Below are 17,550 nucleotides of genomic sequence, written 5' to 3' on the forward strand. Positions count from 1 at the left end.
TGAATTTGCTAAAGGCTGTCAAGAATGCCAGTTGCATGGGGGCATACAGCATGTGCCCGCAAGCGAACTGCATACAATTATGAAGCCCTGGCCATTTCGAGGATGGGCTCTGGATGTTATAGGAGAAATAAGGCTAGCCTCGTCAAAACAACAAAGGTATGTGCTAGTCGGTATCGACTATTTCACAAAATGGGTCGAAGTCGTAGCCTTAACAAATGTGGACCAAGAGGTTGTGATAGACTTTGTCCAGAGTTACGTCATCTGCAGATTTGGCATCCCAGAAACTATTACAACCGACCAGGGTTTAGTTTTCACTGGTCGAAAAGTGCAAGACTTTGCAAAAGAAATGGGAATCAAATTACTGACCTCTACCCCATACTACGCACAGGCAAATGGCCAAGTCGAAGCTGCTAATAAGGTGATCATCAGCCTAATACAGAAACACATAGGAAAGAAGCCAAGAAATTGGCATAAGACGTTAGACCAAGCTTTGTGGGCGTGTCGAACGTCACCAAAAGAAGCAATTGGAACAACCCCATTTCGACTGACTTATGGGCATGACGCAGTATTGCCAGTAGAGATTCAGGTCCAGGCGGTCAGAACCTAAAGGCAGTACGAAATACCTTATGAAGATTACTGGAGTATGATGACAGGAGAATTAGTCGACGTAGATGAAGAAAGAATGTTAGCATTGGACTCCCTACAAAGATAGAAAGAGAAAGCCGCCCGAGCCTACAATAAAAGGGTGAGAGGGAAAGTGTTTGTTGTCGACGATCTGGTTTGTAGGGTGTCCTGCCTATGGACAGAAATGATAGAGTTTTGGGTAAGTGGTCCCCAAATTGGGAGGGACCGTTTAAGGTTTTGCAGGCCTTTTCGAACAACGCCTACGAGGTCGAAGAGTTGGCACCAGACAGGCGGATTTTCAGAGTGAACGGAAAATACTTGAAAAAATATAGGCCTCTCCTTCAAGAGGTCAAAATTTTGGAAAACTAAATAACTGTCGAAAGAATAAGGTTGGAGATAACTATGTTAGAAACCAGCTGCAAAGGCACGGGAAATAAATATACAGTGCTAAAGGTAAGAAAGATAACATTAATGTGGCAAGAAGCCATTGTTTAAACATTACAAAAAACTGATACAATCAATAGAAACGATCAAAGTTGGCCGAACTTAGATTGGAAAGACTTAAGCTCAAAATTATAATGCAAGGACGCAGGCTCCAAGGTGTCGGCATGAGCTTTGAGCTCTTCAAGTTTTCCTTCGACGACCATGCGCTCTTCACCGACAGCTAGGGCATCACTGGTAGTTTGCTCCACAGTGGCCTGAGCAGGTTTTAGCACTTCGTCGACAAAGCGTGACTCCTCCTTAACAATTGATTCCAACTCACTGTCCAAAGTGGCAATTTGACGCCGAAGGGCATCAATTTGTTGACGTAGTTCAGTGGCCCGTGTTTGTTTGGAAGTCAATTCTTTCTGCCGCTCCTCCATAGCCCCCAACATATTGGTAACCTCCGCGTCGACATGCGTCAGCAACTCCATTTCTCCTTCACGGAGGCCTCAATAACAACAATCTAGCGTTCAATGTCCCGAACGTTGTCGATGTGGCGCAGCATAGGCACCAAAATTTGTTCGAGAGCCGCCATTGCGCGCTTGGCATAATCAGAGAGCTGGAGACCCTTTAGTTGGGCAAGCACGCTCAGGATCTCTGGGCCGACAACATGTTCATGCATGAGCACGAAAGAAAGATCAGGATTCAAGGCGTGAACGCGGACTTTGTCCATGAGAGCCTTGGCCTTTGTCGCCTCAGGGCCCATTTTGCCAGAATGGAGCTGCTCAGAGTCTGAAGAGGCGTCACGCGATTTCACCAGATTGCGGAGCCTGGCAATTGCTTCTAAAGCAGAAGGCTTGATCGTCAGCCCCGGGAAAGTCGAAGGAGAAGCTGCTGACGGAGAAGTAATCTGAGGGGGAGAAGCAGTCGACAAAGGAGTAGTCTGAGAGAATTGTTGTTTGTTGGTGTCGACACCTACTGACCCCCGTGGATCCTGCAAGGAAGCTGAAGAGAGACTCGAGTCAGAACTAGTCGAACTGGAGTCCGGATGCGTCGTAGGACTAGTGACTGAGTTAGAGTCACTGTCACTAATATGGGGAGGAAATTCAATGGACTCACCAGCGGTGTCGACAGATTGAAATGGGCGAGCTGGAGAAGAAACCGACGACACGGGAGTGTAGTCGGCAACAGGTTGAGTCGGCTCAGTAGAGGCATCATCCTGCAGAAAGAAAATGTAAGAGAAATACAGGAATCCAAGGAAATAAATAGGAAAAGGGGAAATACCTGTGTCGATGCAGGAGAGACTGCATCCTGATTTGTGTTCCCCAAGGCAGTAGCGGGGGAAAGACCAGTCGACGGTGAAGCTCCCACGGCTGGAGCAGGGACCATATCAAGGATGGACGTGTCGACCACAAGGGTGTCGGCATCTTCAACAAGAGCCTCTAAAGGAGGCATTGTATGGTGCCTCTTCTTTTTGTTTTCGCCACTCTTGGAAGGAGAGTCATGTTTCTTCCTCTTGTGGCCATGGTGGCTTTTGGATTTATGCTGGGAAGTGTGCTGGAGACACAAAGAGAGGTTATAAGCAGATATTCTAGCCAGAAGAGCAGACAAGTCGACAAGAAATACCTCAGAGCCCGCGAGAGCAGAGCGTTTGTGTTTCTTGGATTTTTTGGAGGCAGAAGAGACAGGAGGTTCTGTCGGACGTGTTTGTCCCTGCACATAAGTGAGATATTAGAAACCACGTAGTATTTCTTCTAGGAAGTCACAAGTCACTAGGAATGCTTCAGATAGGGGCATACAGAAGAACTGGGTTTCCTCAAAACCTGAGCAATGGGGCGCCCATCGTCGTCAGAAGATTCCTCAGGAGCAGCCTGCAAGAAGGGAAAGAATGGCTAAGAATAAAAGTAAAGGCCAAAGGAAATAGTAATTCATCCAGAGTCGAACCTGAGCCTCTTGTGTCGAAGGAGTAGGTTGGTTAGCAGATGCAGAACCTGTAGGATTTAGAGGGATCGCTGCAAATAAACGAAAGAAACGCAAGTAAGTGATGAGATTCAGCTAAAAGGGAGTGTTAAAATTTCCAGAGAAGTGTTACCAAGTTGCATGGTTTCGAACACGCTAACATATTGAGGATCAATATGAAGTGGCCCTGAGTATTCAGGCAGATAATACTTCGTTGAGACCACTCTGTCGGCTTTTCTCTTTTTAGAGGCGTTCTGTACGTATGAAATGGGACAATAGAACCACACCGGAACCAAATGACCAAAGGCCAAAGCCAAAGGGCTAGATGGCAGAGGAGGGAATTTGAGTTTTCCGAAGTGAAGGGCATAAAGATATTTGTCTTTCACGTAACCAGGGATTTTGAGTTTCGAAAGTTGGTCGGTTACTTTCGCTTTTAGTTCGACCGCAACCTCCCAGATGGTCCCACGAAGATTATCTGGTCGATACACAACTTGGAAATAATTCTGGAAAGCACGAATTTGTTTGACATGAAGAGCCTTACACTTGGTCGACTTCGCCTGCAAACAAACAAAAGCCTCAGTTAATTCAGATAGTTTGGCATCAGGAGCGCCAACATAAAGGGTAAAATATGACTGCCACCAATCATGGAATTTCTTGGTACAGTAGTAGGCTGGTCGAAAAGGAAGAGAAGGAAGACGTGGTCGGTTTTTCCAAATGTTTTCAAGTTCCTCTTCGACCTCACTCCAAGGTTGACCGTAGAGGATATTGGCAAGTAACTCTTGAGAGGAGAACAGAGACTTGGGAATGAATTGGCAAAGGCCAAATTGCATGGCCACAAGGTTAGGCTGATAAGCCACTAGGCCAGGATTCCTGCTGGCAGTATCAGCCAACAAGAAGCGAGGGACCAGAAAACGCCTCCAAATGAGGAAGGCTTCATCCCTATGTTCCCCGTCAACCGGAGGGAAAGGTCTGGTGAGCCACTCAGGACCCTCAGTTCGACGGCTAAAAGGGGCCATAGAAGGTAGGAAATCGACACGAGTCAACATGATGTTGAATATGAGTCGAAATACTTGAAGGTCTGGGAAATTTTTGTCGATAGGCGTCAGGGGGATCAACCGTTTCCAGATAAGATGTTGTTCCTCTAGGGGACATGCAACCCTCCTCATTCCATAGGGAGCTACATCTTTGGAGAAAGTGGCATTGAGCCACAATTGCAGAAACCAGAAAAGGCCATGGACCAACACGTTTTTCTTTCTGGAGTTCTCAGGGTCGAAGAGCCTAATCTAGCAGACAACCTCAGATAGAGACTCGTAGAGAGAAGCTAATATCAGTTGGCCCAAGGCAACGTCACGCTCTTGGTGCAATTGGGTTGCCAGGAGAGCAAAGTGCTTGGCTACCTGCATAGATCTCGAGCAGAAAACAAAACGGGATAGCCAAAGGGTCAAGAAAGCCACATGCTCCTCGTCGGTCACAGAGCCTGCAGAGGTGGCGTGATGATCAATAAAGTTGTTGTATGTTGGTTTGCGAGAGTCACCAACGTCGAACCTCAAGGAAATTGGCGCTACAGCTTCACAGTCGAAGACTTCGCCAGTCGGTCTCAAGCCAGTGATGGCAGCAATGTCCAGAAGTGTTGGCGTGATCATGTCACACTTAGTATGGAAGGAGTTGGTCGAACTCTCCCAGAACTGAAGGGCGGCTAATAACATGCCACAGGACTGGGGAGGGCCACAACGGGTAATCTGTAAAAGGGTATAGATGCCTGTCCTTTTCCAGTGGTCGATTTTCTCTGTTTCCAATCGGTCCATCCAAGCGCAAAACTTAGGACAATTTCTGGGAGGAGCAGTCCTGAAGTTCCTGTCGACGTATTGAAGGGAGAAGGGTTGTTGAGCGGAAATCACAGGTTCAGAAATGTGATTGGCGGGGAAAAGGGAAGAGTCATTTTTGGTAACCTCTAGGTGTCGGTTTTCTGGGAGAGGACCTAAGAACGCTAAGGGTTCATTAGCCAAAGAAAGAGGAATCAATACCTGAGAATGCCAGATCTTCTCCTTTTCTTCTACCAATGGAGGCTCAAGAACATACTCCCTGCCATTATTGCTGATGGGACGCATGAGTTTAGCAGCAGAAGGTTTGTTAGAGCTTGCCATGGAGAGAACAAAAGATTTTTCGTTGTGGAGTAGAAGAGTTTTCACAAAAAGCAGAAGACAAGTGAATGCTGAAGCAAGAGAGCGGAAAAAGAGAAGAAGAAGAAAGAATGAGGGTTTTATAGAGCTTAAACCCTGAGCAGAGAAGAGGGAGCGGTTGAACTTCCAAGGCCGACACGTATACCCATGTTCCCACGCCTACAGACACGTGGAGGGGAGAAGGCAAGCGAAAAGACAAACACGTTCAGTCATGAAGACGTGAAATGACGTAGACTTGATTTTGTGCGTCTCGAGGAGAAAAAGAAACGGTCGTCATGATTGTATGACGTCACCCACGTGGGGTAAACAGAGGTCCCACTAAGTAGAAGCGGAAACAGTAAGGGGTAAATTGACAGTTTCAGAGATGCCATCATCTCACCAACGTCGACAGTCGAAAATGGCATCTCTGGGGGGCATTTTGTTACCACGAAAAATCTCTAAGGCATGCTGAAAGCGTAACTAATGAAGGAGTCTTGTGAATGTGGGGGTCATACCCCATCAAAGGATGAAGAGACGTTGGAGGAAAACAAGAGTAGGAAAAACACAAATCAAAGGATGAAGCCGACGGGGGAAGTTGGCCTCGTCGACAAGCCATTCTGTCGACCAACGTAAGGTTTGGGACTTAAAGAATTATAGTCAAATATGCAGAAGACAACATCGCCCTAACGTCTGGGCGAGAGAAATTTGAAATTTAAAATAAACAGCAGTTTCAAAAGGAATAAGAGCGCCATAATGTGGAGCAGTTAGCAAGACATGGGTGCAACGGTCGTGCAGATCGTGTGACATAACATCTGCTAGTTTCTAGGAGTTTTAGCTTATGAGTATTTCCTCTAGTTTAGTATAAATAGAGTATCCCACAAGGGGCTCAGGGTGTTCACTCTGTACTAAAAATCACTTGTAAGAAAACTTCTCATTCCCAGCGCGAGGAAGCAAGAGTTTTTTGAGAGTGCTATGTACATGAATCACCACATTTATTTCAATGCAACTTCCTTACTTTTCAATTGTTCCCGTTGAACATTTTATCTTAATTTCATTTACTTTTGAGTTATCATTTTACGTTGTCGTTTACGCTGTCGACACTGATTCTATTACGATAATAGAGTTTACCAAAAGCGTGTTCGTCGTATACCTCTTTTGAATGTTATAGCGCTGTCGGTCACGAGTCACCTATAGGCGATAACATTATCTAAACCGTTAGTGTGGAAAAACCCTACGCTTGTTCGACACTTTGTCAGGAGCCGTTCCTCACAAAGTCATTCTGTCGAGTTGGACAAGCCTCACTTGCACTAGCACATGTCCTAGGATCAACTGGTCGATCCTGTAAGTAACCCTTTGTTTTAAAGCCTAGGGAGGACCGACGGTTGTTTACCAATTTCCACAGTAAACAGAGTGTTGATACCTTCCCTACACATAATCGACTCCCAAACGTAAATTTGGTGGCGAAGACCATATTTTTATTCTTTAAGGATTTTATCAATGTTTTTCCTTTTAAAATATATTTTGGTGGCGACTTCATTGTTTTCGAGTAGTGCTTGATCATTTTTCAAGACACAACACTAGGGATGGCTACACTTGAGATGTAAGCAGTGTCTGCAACGTATTGTGGATATGGCGAGATCAAGCATAAAAACATAAACTTTTTAAAGAAGTTAGTCCCCAATTGACCATCATAGAAGATATTAGTGTCGAGGCTCAGAATGCCTTGTAATATAGGCAGAGAGGTCAGAGGGTTATGCATACTCAATAATTTATGTTTGATTATATTGTTCTTTGTATTTTCAAAACAAGTTATGTATGGTCGATACATTTTGATTTTAGTTTAATTAATGTGTGACTTTTTTAATATATGTGTAGCATGTTTGAATCAATTAATATATTTATTTTTTAATTTATGATCTAAAATGACCTAAAATATAAGTTGATCTTAAAATCATTTAGAAGGGTTTCCAGAGATACACTCTAGAAATTTACAGAGATGATCTCTTGACTATATTTTAGTAAAAACAGGATATGTGGGTGAATACACTCTAAAAATTTACGAAAATACATCCCCGAATAAAAAAAAAGAAAATATTTTCAAAATTTTAAAGAAATAGAGCGCGTGACATGATAAAAAGAGCATTTTCCAAACTTTATTGCATCAACAAAATAAGAGTCTATAAGTGCATCTCATGTCCAATTGCACACATGCAATGCTGGTATTGAGGGAGATGTATAACAACCACCATAACTCATAACTTTGAATACATACTTATCGCTAACAACAATTTCTCAATCTCATGGATAATCAATAATTTATTAATAAAATCTATTTATATTTTCACCGATCAATATTATAAATAATTTTTAAATTTCATTCATGTACTTTGTAATAAGTGAAATTAAAGTATTATTTTGTCGATATTTTTGGTACATGTACATGATTAAATAAAAGTAAAGTAATAAAGTAATGTATAGTAAAGTACATTATTACACCCGTGGAGCAAACAACCTTGTCCATTAAGACTCACTTATTGCTCTATAAATTGCAATACACTCTTCCAACATTGGTACATACATCCATCACTTAGCATTATTGCTATCTATATTTTTGCCTTCTTTCTTGGACACACACATATAAATATACACTTGTATATCTTCATATTATACAGTATATAGTGCTATGTTTATGAAACTTCAATATTCATACTTAGGTTGGAACTTCAAGTTTTCCATAATGAAAAGGCTTGTTTTGTGTTTTCTTATGCTATTGAGTAATGCAAATTCTTCATATGCAAGTTTAGTATTGAATAGAACAGAAATAGTCATGTTTAGAGAGCAACATAGAAGAACTATGCTTGATAATGGACTTGGCCAAACACCTCCTATGGGGTAAGCATCACTTTCTTTCATGAAAATTTCCTATTCTTTTTGTTTTTCTTGTTCTGTGTTTCAAGATTTTTCATTCCTAGTTAGACTTATCCACCGACGAAACGGACTTTGAGAACTTTAGGGCCAAGTTGTTTTGACTTTTTTTAAAAATGATTTTTACAGTGGTACATATTTTAGTGTAAAAAAAATTTACAAAGAAATTTTTTAAAGCTTCAAATGAAAATTTGGTTTGAAAAGTTATTCTTAAAATATTATTTTAGGTATTTCATCATTTTATCGAAAAAAATTTTGAATATCAAATTTTCAAAAAATCACTTAATTTTGAAGCTATTTCAAATAGCTTTTCATAAAAATCATTTTTAAAATACAAATTTTTGAAAAAATTGTGATTTTGACTATGTTTTGATCTTCAATAATGTATATTTATGTTATAGAATGGACAATTCAATCTTTTAATTTATAAAAAACAAATTTAAAAAAATTTATAATATTTTAAAATACATTTTTGTAGAATCCATTTTAAAAAATTAAAAAAAAACCTATTTTTTTTAAGCTAAAACAAGTTGACCCTTAATTTATTCCATAAAATCTTATGGTTCATGTTCGGAGCTAGTACTATTGTAAGAATATTATTGGAGATACATTGGTTTTATCTAAGCCACTAACTATAAGTCACCAATTCTTGTTCCATCAATGTTTATTCCATATAATACCTTTTTTTATTTAAATAATACACTTCATTTAGTTGAACATTTTTTTCAAATATATGAATGACTAATTATTACTATAATAAATCAGATGGAATAGCTGGAACCATTTTCATTGTGATGTTAGTGAAGACTTAATCAAACAAACAGGTAACTTATAACTATCACTTTGTAAAATTTGTTTTATAATTGTTGAAATATTTAATTTAATTTTTTATATATTTTCATTAAACAGCCAATGCTATGGTGTCAACTGGCCTTGTTGATCTAGGTTACAAATATATTAATATAGGTAGGACAACATTTTACATTGTTTCTATAATTATTGTTATTATCATCTTTATTATTTTATTTCAGAGGAATACTAACAACATACTCTTTAATATATATTTTTAACGTTTCTTTTATTGGTTAAAATTTAGAGTGTGTTTTGCTAGTATTTTATATATATTTATTTTTCAATCAAAATTTCATATATTTATTTATAAGTAAATAGTATTGCTTTTTGTTAATTTTTAGATGATTGTTGGGGTGAACTTAATCGAGACTCGAAGGTAATATTAAAACTTTATTATTAAATTATGTTATACTAATTAATTTACTATATGATCATTACAGTTGAGAAATTTGAAATGGTGGCAGGGTAATTTGGTTGCTAAATCATCAACATTCCCTTCAGGAATTAAGGCTTTAGCTGATTATGTACATAGCAAAGGTCTCAAATTAGGGATCTATTCTGATGCAGGGTATGCTATTTCTCACATTTTAAAATAAAATTTTGATTATATAATATCTATAATTATTCAACTATTTTTTGACTTCTAACAATTTTTCTGCAGAAATCAAACATGCAGTAAGAAAATGCCTGGATCACTAGGGCATGAAGTGCAAGATGCTAAAACATTTGCTTCTTGGGTAATATGAAGTTCACTCAAAAACCATTTTGCATTTATGTATACTCTTATATACTATATGAATTTAATCAACATAAATTTTCATTGATACTTTAGGGGATTGATTACTTGAAGTATGATAACTGTGAGAATAATAATATAGACCCGAAAGAAAGGTATATAATTCTGGCTTTCAAATGCATAAACAGACCGACGAAATGCTTTTAAAATCTATAATTCATGCATTTTGTAAGAACAGGTACCCGGCGATGAGTGAAGCTTTGTTGAAATCTGGAAGGCCGATCTTCTTCTCTTTGTGTGAATGGTGAGTCAAACCGGTGATCATGTTTCTCATTCGTGAACGAGTTTATCTATTCTGATAAAGTTTACTTGTTCTTCAAGGAATATTTAAAAGCAAGTAAAATTAGCAATCCGTGTTCTATATTTACATAAATGCAAGAGTTTTCATGATTAACTGCAATCTCAAACATAGGGGATCAGAAGATCCAGCAACATGGGCGAAAAGTGTTGGAAATAGTTGGAGAACAACAGGAGATATTCAAGATAAATGGGACAGGTGAGCATCAATGATATGAGAACCTTACCAATGTTTCTGCATCATTTCTTCATTTTTCACATGAGAAACTTATCATACTTTCTCCTTAGTATGATATCTCGCGCAGATCTGAATAACAAATGGGCTTCTTACGCTGGACCTGGAGGATGGAATGGTAATCATTCAAACAATATACTAAATTAACCAATTCTTTCACCGAAATAAGAAGAAAAAAAACTGAATATGTATATGTATAATTCCTATTTACTTATCTCATAATGAAGAAATTAAAGTTCAGATTCTATTTTGTGGGAGACAGATCCTGACATGCTTGAAGTTGGAAACGGAGGTATGACAACCGAAGAATATCGTGCCCATTTCAGCATATGGGCATTAGCTAAGGTAAGTTGAAACAAAAAAAAATTAATACTTGCAGTTTAGAGAACTATACTCACAATAATGTCCTCTAAATAAAATATAACTCTTATTCTATGCATAAATAGGCTCCTTTATTGATCGGTTGTGACATTCGAGCGCTAGATAACACGACAAAGGAATTGCTAAGCAACTCAGAAGTTATTGCAGTAAACCAAGGCAGGAACAAACTAAAAATCCTCTAACATCTCTTAACAATGAATGCTTTTAACACTAATAACTTAGTGGTTTTGCAGACAAGCTAGGAGTTCAAGGGAAGAAGGTGAAAAGTAATGGTGATTTGGAGGTAATTTCCTTTCCCCTTTTTCGTTTTCTTGGGTTAGTTTCTCTTTTTCAATAAGACCAGGGATGGATCTCTCAGCCTTTTCTGATAATACTTGTTCGTGTTTTCGTGTAAGTGCAAAACTATGATACATACAGGCACCAAGAAAAATAATAACCATTATAGCAACTAATCTTATGAGATAATCAAGCAAATGTGCAGGTTTGGGCAGGTCCTCTCGGTGATAATAAGCTAGCAGTCGTCTTATGGAATAGGAGTCCATCGAAAGCAACAGTAACCGCAACTTGGTCTGACCTTGGTCTGAAACCAGGAACTTCAGTCGATGCAAGAGATTTATGGCTGGTGAGAGACATAGTTTAACCTAATCTGTCTTTTACAATGCCCTGACCTGAATGCAGAGAATTAAAGAGTAAATATGCCTATAGTGCTGAGTTTTTTACTATTTAATTGAATATTGCAGCATTCAACGCAATCGTCGGTTTCGGGAAACATATCTGCAGAATTAGATACACATTCTTGTAAGATGTATATCTTAACACCCAACTAAGCTCTCAAAATACTGCGACAGAAAAGGAGGTAAACAATAGGAGTCAGTACTACCACAACAAATGCATTGCCAATCATTCCAAGTTCCACAGAAGGAAGGAGATATCAATTAGAAATTTATTTGTTCATAGAAAATGCAGAAACAAATGAATAAGTTATATTTCGAATGAGGTTTTCATTTTAATCTATACGTTGAGGTCAAGCCTTTAAAACTTTATTTCTTCTGGTTAATCAGTTCACACAGGCACCAAATTGTGAGGCAATCAACAACATAGAATGTTTTCTAGATATCTAATTGAATGAGTTGAACTATAAATAGTGTTCAATAAAAAGTCTTAGAGGTATTAGTTTGAGTTTAAAGATATAACAAATACCTGTTATAGATGTAGAAAAAAAGTCATTTGATCTCCTAGTAATACTATCATCCATCCAAGGATCCAGATTTTTCAACTTATGCTAGTTGCATTAAATAGTGGTTCTACTTAAATTTTTCATCTAGAGAAAGACAAATTGAAAAAAAACAAGATCTATAAATGTTTTGGTAAACACAGTTAGCAAAAGAAACAACAACAATAAACCCTTTTTTCCATTTAAGTGAGGCAGGTACATAAATTAAAAGATGCAATAATTTTTATATATAAATTCAATTCCATGTCTTCCAAATATGTAGCAGTTATAGGTTCTTCACATTTCACTTGAGGAAACCAGCCTCACAACAAGTGCTTCCAACATGTAAGCTCCTAACCTATGGATTGGTTTGCCTGAAACTGAAACCATTTTAGACAACTCTGACATAGTGACATCAACCATTCAGTTGTTTGTTTCTATATCATTCCTGTTATTTTGGTTCACTTCTCTCCTTTTAACAAAAGTGGACCAAATTTCCAGTTTTTAATAAAAATTAATTAAAATGATTAATATTATATTACTTATATTTAAAATTTAATTCAATTATAATTCAAAACAAATAGAATACGTTTATAACACTGCCGCCCATTCAATGGACGGTTCCTATTATTAGTTATACATTGCCGCCCTTTCAATAGGTGGTTCCCAGATTATTTACAAGCTTCCGCCCTTTCAATGGGTGGTTGCTTTGTAACAATAACGAATTTTTTTTGAAACTATGGTACTTTGGTATATAATTGGAAATGAATGGTACTTTGGTGTTTTCTCTCCAATACAATGGCAGGATAGTAAAAAAATCGTAAAAATAACCTTAAAATGTCAACGGAACACAGGAAGTAACTTTTAAGGAAAAGTTTCCCAAATGCTTGATACTTTTACAACAACAAGAGTATGTATGATGTATTATATAAATCATATGTACCGAACTAGCTAAAACTAAACCAAAAGCATTCAATTTATTGATGAAAGCTTGATTCTGAGACAAAAACAAAAACAATAGAATTAGATGCTATCTTGCACTAAACAAGCCTAAAAGATAGCATTCTAGCCTACCTTTAACTAAATTTTGGGGCTTCAAGTTCAACTCATCCTAAAATCTTACAAAACTTTATTTGTTTATGCATTTTCTATACACAATTTATACCAAAATTTAAATATCTCACCCAAAACTGCAGCACCAGCAATTATGTAGAAAATAGAATGATGCTTCCTACAAAGCATTCAAGTTCTAAACTCTAAGCCTAGGGAGCATACAATTTGAAGACCAAAGAAAAATGAAAAGCAAACACTGATCTTCACAGTCTCAAACTATGCACCATCATAAATTCTGACACCATTATGGACAGAAAGTTTTTAACCACATTCAATTGAGCGATGTCACTGTCAAGGTAATTAAATACTCCCTCCGTTCCTTTTTAAGTGTCACATTTTGACTTTTTACACATACTAAGAAAGTTAATTATTATTGTTATTTTTTAAACAATAATTCTCATTTTACCTATAATACCCTTAATTATATTCTACATTCATTTTACTTTTTCTCTCTATGTAATAATTACATAGGGATAATTTTGACAAAAATGTATTTAATACTACCTTGAATTCTACAAGTGACAATTAAAAAGAAATACAAATTTATCAATAACAAAAGTCTTTTTCCCATTATGTGAAGCAAGTGCATGAATGAAATTATGTGATAATGCTGAAATATAAATTCAAAATTATAATGTATAAATAAATAAATCATCTACCCTTTTAATCTTACAGAATCCTTTAATCATGATATTGTAGCTCCAAACATCAGCAGCCACTCCCCTTTTGAACATAATGTTGAATATATAATTGGCCTTGTTCACTTCATTTACAAGACAATATCCATCCATTAAACATTATAAGTAACAACGTTGGGTTTAATGCCTAAAATCTTTCCAAATTCAATGGCGGGTGGGGTGTGTTTCTTATGGAGCGTTCGATTGAACAAAGATACAACATCAACATCATCATTGAAATGTTGGAGACAGTGAGAGTATGATCTGGAATTGGGAAAGGAAACGGAAACAACGTACCTTAAAAAAGACATTGGTGTCTTGTCGCTCGGCACACCGAACAAATTATGTGTTCCGTTGGAACGAAAGAGTATCCAAAATCTTGAAGCACTCAGTTTGCGGAAGCTAAATGTAGCACATAGCCCAATCAATGCAAGCCACGTACTAAATCAAAAAGTGATTAAAACTCCTTTTCTTTTTTTAAATGAAGTATAGGTTGATATTCAAAGCTAAAAAAAGTGTAGAGACCTAAATCAAAAAATGATTAAATTGTAAAGACTATTGATATATTAATATTCAATTAAAGTTCATGAAATTGTAAAAAAAATGTTGTCTAATCAATTTGTTAAAATTAAAATTGAATTTTTATTTGACATCAATGTTTAACTAATTTATATTTATGACACATTTGTGCTTCTACATGTCAAAGTAAATATGAATAAAGGAGTAGAAATAAAAATAGTATAACATTTCAGAACAAATAAAACATCACATTTGCTTCATCAAGACTAAGAGTGAGACCAAGTTTTAAGTGTATATACATATGTCATTTGTTTTGATTTCTTTGGTCTTCTTGTTTATAAAGATGGATTTTTTAAACTTACCGACAAAGTTTTTGGAGAAGTTTCTTTATTGGGGAACATTGAATATTGTGAGGCTTCTTCTTTTAGAACAACACCTTTGTGAGAAACACATCACATATTTTCACCAAAAATCTTAAGATGATAGGTGTGTGGATTCTCTCACTTATAAATGTTTAAGTCTCTACATTTCCAACCAATGTAAGACTATTACCTACACTACTCACACTTAATACATTCTCAACAAAAATATTATATTCGAGTAATACACTCTTTCTCAGTTTCATCTAGGGTCACATCTTAACATGTCATTCTTATTTGCTCTAGTACAAAAATGATATGATAAATTTTCTCTCTAAAATTTATTTGCTCTTAACATGCTTTCTACATTGCATGAAATCATTCAATTACTATATATACATCTTTCAGGTTCACTTCCTCAGGCATTCCTTTTATGTTGTCTTTTTAGTACATTAACTTAGCTCCGGTTTTCTTATATTTGATTCTCATATGGATGTGAGTGCATTAACTTAGTCCCATATTTTTTTTCTATGCATCACATTTTCCTCTCACCATTAAATAATTTTTATATTAGCTTTAGGGTTGCATTTGTCTTAGTTCTTTTTCTGGTTCTTGTCTGTTTACAAGCGAGGGATCCCTCAAAGGAGGTTATCTCTTTTTATTTTACGAATTTCTCCAAAATTTTGTCTTCATTAGTTCTCAAACGACGTTTTTTAAGCTTTGATTTGTGTTAGAATTAATTCATATTTTTCAGAAACTTGTAGACAAAGTTTGTTAGAGGGTATTTTAGTATTTCTCCTAAAGTACCACTTGTATTTAAACAAGTGAGTGATGTGAGAAAATTATACATTTATTCCTTTTGCAGTGCATGTGTGTGTGCATTTTGTATTCAACCATTTTGTAACCATTTCAATACTAGTGGAAGTTTGTTATTATGATCTCTTCTCTCTCTTCTTCATTGATCATTTTTATCATCTTGTGCATCAATAATTGGTATCTAGAGCTCCGGTTCAGATCCACAGGGAAACACTATGGGAAACACGAGTGAAACGGTGAGGCGTTGTGTGATTGATTTCTGTTCGGAGAATTCGTGTTGAATTCCTACTCAAAATCGTAACAGAATCACATGTCTTGATTCTGCGGGATTAGGAAACATCGTGTTTAGGTGAGATTTGAGTGTATTGCACGAGGTTGAAAATGAATGAAAACGGTAATCTGAGCACCAAACTTCCAGTGTTCGATGGCAAGAACTGGAATCGTTGGATGATTCATATGCGCGTGTTGTTTGGAACTCAAGATGTTCTTGATCTCATCAATGATGGTTATGTTCAGGTTGCACTTCCATAAAATGCAACAGATGCACAAAGAAATGCTCAGCGTGATTTGAGGAAGAATGATCAGAAGACTCTATTCTACATCCATCAGTGTGTGGATGTGAACGTGTTTGAGAAAATCGTTGATTCGACGACGGCGAAGGCTGCGTGGGACACATTTGTGCGGTGTTACGGCGATGATGCATCAGTGAAGAAGGTGAAGCTCCAATCACTACATAAGCAGTATGAGAATCTCAGCATTAAGAACAATGAGAAGGTACCTGACTACATCTCCAGAGTGATTCTGATCACAAATGAGATGAAGTCGTGTGGAGAAACTCTCTCTGAGGAAAGTATCATTGAGAAGGTACTTAGATCTCTTACTCATCATTTTGATTACATCGTTGTAGCAATTTAACATTCTAAGGATCTGAGCACCATAAGAATAGAAGAGCTGCAAAGCAGTCTAGAGACGCAAGAGTTGCGTCTGACTGGAAGAACCTCTGAGAGAGAGGTAGAGCAGACTCTGAAATCTTCTTTTGTCAAGAAAGACCAGAAGCAGTCTTGGTCAAAAACCAATAAAAGACATGGTAGGTCTCAGAAGTCAGAAACCTCAACTGTTGGAAGTCATAAGGGAAAGGATAAGTATGACAAGAGAAAAGTTCAATGTTACTGTTGTAAGAAATTTGGCCATTTTGCTGCAAATTGTTGGTCAAACAAGGAGAGGAAATCAGAAGAAGCAAATATTGTCAGAAGTTCTGATGATGAACATGTGTTATTAATGGATTCTGATTTTGATAGTACATCTCTAGAAGACTGGTGGTATATGAACACTGGTTGTTCAAACCATCTTACAGGAAATAAGAAATGGCTGGTTGATTTTGACTCTGGGAAGAGGACCAAGATCAAATGTGCTGATGATAAGTATCTGAATGCTGAAGGAATGGGGAATGTTAGAGTGATTCTGAGTAATGGCAAGTCTGCGTTAATTCAGAACGTCTGGTATGTTCCTAGCATGAAGAGCAATCTGATGAGTGTAGGTCAGTTAACTGAAAATGGTTTTAAAGTTACCATGAAGGACAATCTTTTGAAGCTATATGATTGTAATCAGGATCTGATTATGGAGTCAGAACATGGGAGGAATAGAACATTCAATGTGAATGTTAAAATCGCAAACTTTGAATGCCTTAGCGCAACAAGTGTTGCGAAGGAAAGTGAGTTGTGGCACAAAAGATTTGGGTATTTGAACTTCAGAAGCTTAGGGAATTTGAATTAAAGAAATTGGTACGTGGAATTCCTGCAATTAAGAAACCAGAAAAGTCATGCAATGTGTGCATGAGAGGGAAGCAACCAAGACTGTCATTTACACCAGAAGTGGCTCAAAGAGCAAACCATGCTTTGGGAGTAGTGCATTCTGATGTGTGTGGACCATTTCCAGAACCTTCACTAGGAGGGAATAAAAACTTTGTGTCATTTTTGGATGATTTCACAAGGATGACATGGGTATCCCTTATAAAGTCCAAACACGAGGTGTTTGCTGAATTTGAGAAATTCAGAATCAAGGTTGAGAAACAGAGTGGTCAGACTCTGAAGATTCTCAGAACTGATGGTGGAGGTGAGTATAAATCTATAGAGTTCAGAAGTTTTTGTGAGGAGAATGAGATTGAGCATGAAGTGACTACTCCATATACTCCTCAACACAATG

At 37.2% G+C, this 17,550-nt stretch overlaps 1 protein-coding gene and 2 long non-coding RNA genes across 3 annotated transcripts; 1 reads left to right on the forward strand and 2 right to left on the reverse strand.

The window, feature by feature from the left end:
• The first annotated feature begins 7,679 nt into the window (after positions 1–7,679).
• On the forward strand, positions 7,680–11,708 carry LOC127132062 (alpha-galactosidase). Its single transcript, XM_051060934.1, has 15 exons — positions 7,680–8,057; positions 8,856–8,914; positions 9,000–9,056; positions 9,284–9,318; positions 9,407–9,510; positions 9,604–9,679; positions 9,775–9,833; positions 9,917–9,982; positions 10,151–10,234; positions 10,324–10,388; positions 10,533–10,615; positions 10,717–10,807; positions 10,885–10,934; positions 11,133–11,273; positions 11,392–11,708. The coding sequence occupies exons 1-15, from the start codon at positions 7,849–7,851 to the stop codon at positions 11,476–11,478; spliced, it is 1,266 nt and encodes a 421-aa protein (XP_050916891.1). The 5' UTR covers positions 7,680–7,848; the 3' UTR covers positions 11,479–11,708.
• LOC127132079 (uncharacterized) lies at positions 9,818–10,726 on the reverse strand. The gene is made up of 2 exons (XR_007806574.1): positions 10,263–10,726; positions 9,818–10,052 (listed from the first exon to the last, which is right to left on the reverse strand). It is a non-coding gene; the product is annotated as an uncharacterized LOC127132079 (long non-coding RNA).
• A 1,811-nt stretch (positions 11,709–13,519) lies between the features above and the next one.
• Positions 13,520–14,139, reverse strand: LOC127132072 (uncharacterized). The gene is made up of 2 exons (XR_007806572.1): positions 13,952–14,139; positions 13,520–13,740 (listed from the first exon to the last, which is right to left on the reverse strand). It is a non-coding gene; the product is annotated as an uncharacterized LOC127132072 (long non-coding RNA).
• Between the last annotated feature and the right edge of the window lie 3,411 nt (positions 14,140–17,550).

The sequence above is a fragment of the Lathyrus oleraceus genome, chromosome 1 (assembly GCF_024323335.1).
Source record: "Lathyrus oleraceus cultivar Zhongwan6 chromosome 1, CAAS_Psat_ZW6_1.0, whole genome shotgun sequence".
Lineage (NCBI taxonomy): Eukaryota > Viridiplantae > Streptophyta > Magnoliopsida > Fabales > Fabaceae > Lathyrus > Lathyrus oleraceus.

Bases quoted from the DNA above. Each gene is read 5' to 3' on its own strand.
- LOC127132062 (XM_051060934.1), top strand. From the start codon at position 7,849: ATGTTTATGAAACTTCAATATTCATACTTAGGTTGGAACTTCAAGTTT. The intron at 9,680-9,774 runs GTAATATGAAGT...TTGATACTTTAG, and splicing joins CTAAAACATTTGCTTCTTGG to GGGATTGATTACTTGAAGTA. The intron at 11,274-11,391 runs GTGAGAGACATA...TGAATATTGCAG, and splicing joins ATGCAAGAGATTTATGGCTG to CATTCAACGCAATCGTCGGT.